The sequence below is a fragment of the Papaver somniferum genome, unplaced genomic scaffold (assembly GCF_003573695.1).
Source record: "Papaver somniferum cultivar HN1 unplaced genomic scaffold, ASM357369v1 unplaced-scaffold_135, whole genome shotgun sequence".
Classification (NCBI taxonomy): domain Eukaryota; kingdom Viridiplantae; phylum Streptophyta; class Magnoliopsida; order Ranunculales; family Papaveraceae; genus Papaver; species Papaver somniferum.
The window spans coordinates 10,020,480-10,027,612 of NW_020622713.1; the positions used below are offsets into that span (position 1 = coordinate 10,020,480).

Here is a 7,133-nt window from a genome sequence, read left to right on the forward strand (position 1 = left end):
AATGTCTATGGATTCTTACGATATACTAATCCCCAAAATTATCCAGTGAGAAAAAAAAAACCTTGATTGGAAGTGGTTCCATCTTGCATCTTCGGCTAACATCTGGATTATGTTATCATCCCCAATACTGTTTATTGTACTTTTCTCCGTGTCCAATTTTAGCCCAGTAAAAACTTCAAACATCTTCAAAATCAGTCACAAATAACTGACCAATTGTACATCTGGATTTAACAAAATTATAGCATCATCTATCAACTAACCATGTAGTAATAATGGATATGAAAACTAAACATGCATATCTAGAAACCATATCACTCCCTGCACAAGACAAAGCAATTTGATCATGAAATCCATGCCTTGTTTTTCGAAACATGTGCATTTTGAGTAACCATATATGTGCAAGCAGTAATAATGGATAGGAAAACTAAAGATGTAATAATGCACTTAACCAACTTTTATTTGAACAAAAACGATCATCAAAGCGGATACGTTTGTAGAGTTCAAAAAACAGAGATACTTTCGGTGTATTTCACAACATGGGTACTTTATCAAAACAAACTAGGATAGGAAGGACTGCAAACAAAATTAAAGATTAATAATTATTAGAAAAATCCATTCATTCAAGCCAACTCATTTGCCGTTTCTTTGGAAAATCAAAACAAACAGAAAATGGACGGTACGGTTCCGAACGAGTGATATCCATATCGTTTCTTTGGCTCATTGTTCCATGACAATCTTTATTCGCATTAGTAGATGCCAAGTAACCTGCTCAGCTCTAGCCTTGTAGATAATAGCCACCTTAGATCACGTCAGGGGCAGTCATTGACAAGTACTGGAAAAACCAGGACCTCCATAGTTGAATTTGATGCCACTGGAATCATCCTTGTCAAGGATCAAATCGTAGCAATTTGGATTTGTTATGGACTTGGTAACATATTTAGGTATTTTAGATTCATAATTTCCATCAACTACTTTAACTCGATCAAAAAAACTTGATATCCCAAAAGCTCCTTCAGAAGGAAAATGACCGCTGCCCATTTGAGTATTGGTATGTCGCCCATTAGGTTTTGTATTTAAAACAAATCCACCAAAATCTGTTCGTGTTGCCTTTACTGATAATTGCTTAAAGAGAAGATGTGGCCAGTATCCCACAACAATACCTTCTAATTGCAACCACCAATTTCCAGTTGATTTCTCCTGCGAAGTTGTTGCATATATAAATTATTTGGAACATGATTAAATTAGATTTAAAAAAAAAACAAGAATTATTATCGCTGCTAATGCTTTTACCTGAAACATTACGAAGGTGGAAGAGTACTGGGTGCCATTAATAATAGATATATGATCGAAGTTGGAACCAAGGGAGATCTTTGACGTTGTCTGCACAAAACCTGGGCAATAAATATTGTAGCAACCCGTCGTGTTGAATTTGTCAGCCTGAAAAAAAAAATGATATAGATTTATATGTGCTTGGGTAAAATATGTTAATATTGTGGACGTGTGGTCCTATAGATGACCATTTGAGAAATTTTTGTATATTGAAATTGAAATAACAATAACATCACTTACTGTCCAGTGCAAAGTGAACCTTGGCTCGTTGTCATCGTATAACTTTTTGTTAACCTAATTAAAGATTAACATGAGAGCTTACCATAAAATAAAAAATTGTTTATAAAATAGAACATCAAATGGTTTTTGGATTAACTTACTTCCCAACCGGTTATAATAACTTCTTGCATGTGGCCCGTCGAAATCCAAATTTGTGATGTACTATATTCCTCTGGTTGTTCGATTAGTGGTTTCCAAATGTTAATACTCGCTTGTGCTCCTTGAAAAGTGTCTCCATCTGGAGTAATTATCGCGTACTATAACATAGCCATGGAGCACAAAGAATAAAATAATTTCATAATTTAATCAACTATATATGCGTGAAGTTGGTTTAGAGAAAAAAAAATAGGGATATTTTGACTTTGAGTCACATAAAAGTTTTAATTAGAGTTTGGGTCACAGAACTGTCATTGACCATCGTGACTGTTTAAGAACTCTGTTATATATTTAAATGACCAAAACGACCTTAACAGTCTACTAATTTTACTAACTAAACCAAACGAATTTTCATCTCCAGAGATAAACAGGAAGAAACCAGAGATAAAATCTAAGAATTAGTAGAGATAATGGAATACCAATAGTAGTTGTGGTCAATAAAAATGTAAGTTCATCAAACCCATTATATTTTGCTTCGTATGGAGGTTATGGGAAGGACCTTGATGCCCAATTCCTTATGTTTTATGTGTGTAACAACATCAATTAACATCACCAGAAGTCTACCCACTTTTGCGATTCAAAACAAATCCCATCAATGTTGCTGTCAAACCATTACTACTGCTTGTACAGCTCTAGCTATATCTTCTCGATGCAAAACTCAATCTGAATACAAGTTCAGAAATTCTTAAATCTATTGTTGTTGTTGTTGTTGCTGTTGTAGAAGTCCTCAAATCCATTGCCTGCAATTGACATTAAAGCACCACCAAATCCCTAAAATCTTCAACTATAGATGTCTTTCATCACCTGTTCACTGGTTCATTCAAATTTACCCATGTACTAGATATCTGCACCACCACTAACATCTGAAATTTACCACAACATGAAGTTTCTGTTTTTTAGATGAAATTCAAGCCATAAATCGACCCCAAAGTCATTGCCTGCAACATTTATTACTTATCAACATCGATTCCACACACCACCACCTTAAATCATCACCAAGTGAACAATCGATTTTCATCTTCAAATTACATCTCTCAAACCAAATCCTAATTGTTCAAGCAAGAGAGTATTCTTCTCCAAATCCCCTATTAATCTCCCATTGTGTTGTTTCTTGGATAAATCAGCAAACCCAAAATCTGAATCAATCGTTTCCCGCTGTTCATCTCTGCTCAATTTACACGGATCGATGCCCATCGAATCAATCCCGGCAACGGAACAACACCAGAAAACTCACACACGAGAATGGGAAAAATGAATTCTTCTCAATTTAGATTTTAGGGTTATCGTTTTGTTACACGTGCTAGTCACATGCAGACGGTCGTTAACACTGTTAACTAAATTCAAATTAATTTTAAAATAAAATTATTTTAGTAACGGTCAAGACGGTCAACGACAGTCTTGTGACCCATACTCTAATTAAGATTTGTTGGTGAGCCAAACGCAATTCTGGTCACTTTTATGTTACCCAAAGTCAAAATATCCCAAAAAAATATTATATGCATAACATACCTCAACGGTAGTAGTAGCATCCATTAAAGATGGGAAAAGCTGGCGTGTACTCGAAATTGATGCTCTTGGATTGTAATTCTTTCTAGACCTTCGTACGGGGACAGTTCCTTCTGGACATAATCCATACTTATGCCAAGATTGTGTTAGCTTAAAGATTCCTTGATCCTTTGGTTGTACTCCTTTCGGATATGAACTTGGTTCCATCTGTTTTAATATAATATAATGAGACTTTTTACAAATAGTTATAAAAATAAATAAATACAAATTTCCTTTTCATGAAAAATAACGTTGGCTAAACCCGCAGAATGCACAAGCTAGTGTCAAAAAATTGGCTCACTCTCATCAAAAGAATCAGGGATAAGAAATCGTCTCTGATAAAAGATGCATCTTTCATATATTTTACTGTGTTACAATTTGACAAAAGAAACATCTTCTGACATATATTGTTGGGTAACAGCTTGACCACGATACATATTTTATCATATATACGGATAGTATTTTATCACCAGAATACATATATATATATATATGTTCTTCATGTGGGTTTCTAAATTAGAGAAAACATGAGGTTTATTCGCTAAGAATTCTGTAGTAGATAAATATCATATCTATTTGATCAGTAAAAATATAATAAAACGTATAATATTATATATTACGATACCTGTATCTTGTGATTACGAAGCAAAGGATTGTTGAAAGCAGGTTGGCTGTATATATCGTAACAATCGATAATCTCTCTATTGTCACCCTACAAGGTAAAATTTAATGAAAGAATTAAAAGCCAACTTAGAACTACGTTCCATAAGAGTTGTTATGAAAGAAAATTTGAAGTTTTTCCCTATCGGTGTAAAAAAACAAACAAACTCACAAGTAAGAATAAACATTACCTTAATAGTCTTGATTATTGAGGTAGCTGTATTTGAAGTTGTTTTACCTTCAACAAATTCATGCATTAGAATTCCAAAAGAGATTATGGTAAATATAAGAGAACGAGCGAAGCAGGTATAATTTGACATTGTATAAAAATTCGATCTTAAGTTATGGAGATGACGATGATTCAGATAGCATAACATGTATATAAACATATTTTTTTACTAAATGTTTTGCACATTTAATGCCAATAAATAATAATTATTTTGAGATTTGATTTTTTGCCAAAAATTGTGCACATTTAATGACACTAGAACAATAATTTTGTGATTTGATTTTCACCAAAATCTGAACACAGTTAATGAAAAAATTCTTTCTAGATTTGGTTTTTATAAAAAGGTTGTGAAAATTCAATGACAACAAAATATTAATTTTGAGATTTGATTTTTACGGAAAATTATGAGGTCCTGTTAACTTGTATACACGTATACAAGTTCACAGGGGCATATTGGACTTTAAGTTACACGGGAAGTATAAATCAGTTACTGAATTAATAATAAATTTATTACTCCCGGTCATCGAAATTATGTTCCGAATATACCCATTAGAGAATAATAAAAAATAAAGGTGGTCAAGCCTCTCCTCGTTTATATCACTTCTTTCCCTTTTCATCTTCTATCTTCCTATTTCGTTTTTAACTTCTGCTCCTCCATTTTTGTTCTTCTGTAAAATTTTGTAAAACCCTAAGCTAAATATTTAACTACCTATTTATGATGTTCTATATCATCTTCTCTTATTAAAATTCGTTCCCACTCGAACAAAAATATCATCAATATTAGATGTTTTATATATATCATGTCATCAGGGAGATGATGATTTTAATGGTAGGATTTGAAGTGCAGGGAGATGATGATTTTGATGATGTGATTTGAATCAGTAAATAGGCATGGATTGGATTGGTTACTTTTTTATTTATTTATTCTTGGCTGAGATATCATCTGTTCCCGGTACTCTCATCTATAACTATCAGAAAGGAAAAGACGAAGGATGAAAACTTTGTTTCTAACGGATAACCTAATCATAGTCACCCGCATAAGAGACTGTTGTAAGAGTAACAGTGGAATGATCATTTTCTTACATTCATATGGATTAGTGACCCAGACAAACCACAACTCCCATAAAAATTACAATTCCCAAAAGAAAAACTAACTCATTAATTACTACTTAAGGTATGCCCACATATATAAGATAACAATTGCCTTAAAAAGAATGTTGTAAATAAATATTTTTTAATGTACCTAGAGGAAACATGGGTGACTAGAATAATAGCTTTACTGTTCTGGGAGGCGATATAAGCGACTGTATTAGTAGCTTTACAGTACTCTGAGGTACGATAGTAAAACGGTATACAAACTAATTCTGACCTCCATGTATCACATCCAACTTCAGAGTGTTTATGGGGACTAGAGGATTTCCTAAAACCCCTTGCCACAGTAAATAATATCATAGATGATCTTGCAATTCTTTTCATACCGTGACCATCATATTGTGTTCTTTTCCTCAGCATTTCTGTAGGGCATTCAACTGTTAAAAACAGAATAAACATGTTAACAAACATGATATTCACAGGAATCAATTCATAGGAAAAATTGGTACTAGATCTGGAAGCAAATAGAGACTATGATTGTTTTGTGTGTTTTAAGGACTTGGGGTCTTTTTGTAGGAATCTAACCCTAACATTCAAGCCATAAGATTAAAGTAGGTTGGGTACATAGAATCGACATTAGTGGACACATACAACTCTATTTATATCCCTACTGTTACAGACAGTTGCTATTCGCTAGTTTCTTTTGTTATATCCTATGCAAAATCCTAGCTAACTTTTCTATGGATGCATTACAAGCTATTACTAGTTGCTCATTTAAGATTGGTTCTCTACAGGCTATCAGAGATAAACTATGGATGTAAGCATACCTAAAAAAGGCATGTAATAGAAGTCTTATAGTGTGTTACCATGCAAGTACCTCGTCGTTGTATAACTTATCATGCGAGTAATAGAAGTCTTATGAAGTTCTGAACCAGGATAAATGAAAAAAGTTGTTACGAATTCCATATTGATTTTACAAATCATGAGAAGTCAATTTCTTCACTATATTCTAATTCAAGTATATGTAGCAGGAAGGAACAAAAATATCTTACCACGAACTTCCTAGAGTGCATGGTGACCATTAAATTTAAACTAGTTACATTACATACTCAGACTTAGTGTAATAGATAAATATTGGCCCGAAGTCACAAAGTCAGCCAATTTTAAACTTAAGTAAGATATCTTCTAAACGAAGGCAACATGTCAATCATAGTCAGATTTCATCATATAGTCATATTGCACACATAAACCTCTCTCATTAAACTTGGGTTCACTGTAGAATCTACATATTTCCACTTTGAAGCATGATATTACAAAAAAGAAGACAATGTTCCCTAATAACCTTAACAAGGGGTACAACGATGAAATCAAGCAGTTAAGCTAAATTTCAGATTTTTGAATACTAATTTACTGAACTGAGATTCAATTCTTTGAATAACACAAAGGGTACGTCTATACTCATTGGAAAAAAATCCTAACTAACTATTTGTTACTGAGGATCAAATAGTTGCTCAGACTTCCAGTTTTATGTCAATACCTGCAAATCTTTTAACCAGCTTGAAACGAAATTGCAGGATGACTGGATGAGGCAAAATCACATGATAACATATACTTCAAGTCCTCAAGCTGTTTTTTTAATGGTGTAGACACAAGAGGTTCTGAAGGAGAATTCATCCAATTCCATCAGCATTGCAAGCGCTGTCTTTAAGCCTTTCCAACTAAAATTTGATCCAATTATGTCAACTGCTTTCTTTCAGCATCGCAATTTTAGGAAGACTAATGTGGAAGACATTTTGAAGCTACTGCATTCCATGTTTTTAAGTATCTCTGCACAAAATAGAAG

At 33.3% G+C, this 7,133-nt stretch overlaps 1 protein-coding gene across 1 annotated transcript; it reads right to left on the minus strand.

Annotated features, from left to right (window-relative positions):
- Window positions 1-574: 574 nt before the first annotated feature.
- Window positions 575-4,336, minus strand: LOC113334212. Its single transcript, XM_026580550.1, has 7 exons — window positions 4,161-4,336; window positions 3,935-4,021; window positions 3,274-3,477; window positions 1,710-1,865; window positions 1,570-1,623; window positions 1,291-1,437; window positions 575-1,197 (listed from the first exon to the last, which is right to left on the minus strand). The coding sequence occupies exons 1-7, from the start codon at window positions 4,287-4,289 to the stop codon at window positions 820-822; spliced, it is 1,155 nt and encodes a 384-aa protein (XP_026436335.1). The 5' UTR covers window positions 4,290-4,336; the 3' UTR covers window positions 575-819.
- Window positions 4,337-7,133: the final 2,797 nt, after the last annotated feature.

Bases quoted from the DNA above. Each gene is read 5' to 3' on its own strand.
- LOC113334212 (XM_026580550.1), bottom strand. From the start codon at position 4,289: ATGTCAAATTATACCTGCTTCGCTCGTTCTCTTATATTTACCATAATC. The intron at 4,022-4,160 runs GTAATGTTTATT...TTTACCTTGTAG, and splicing joins CAATAATCAAGACTATTAAG to GGTGACAATAGAGAGATTAT. The intron at 1,438-1,569 runs GTAAGTGATGTT...TTTTTTTTTCAG, and splicing joins GGTTCACTTTGCACTGGACA to GCTGACAAATTCAACACGAC.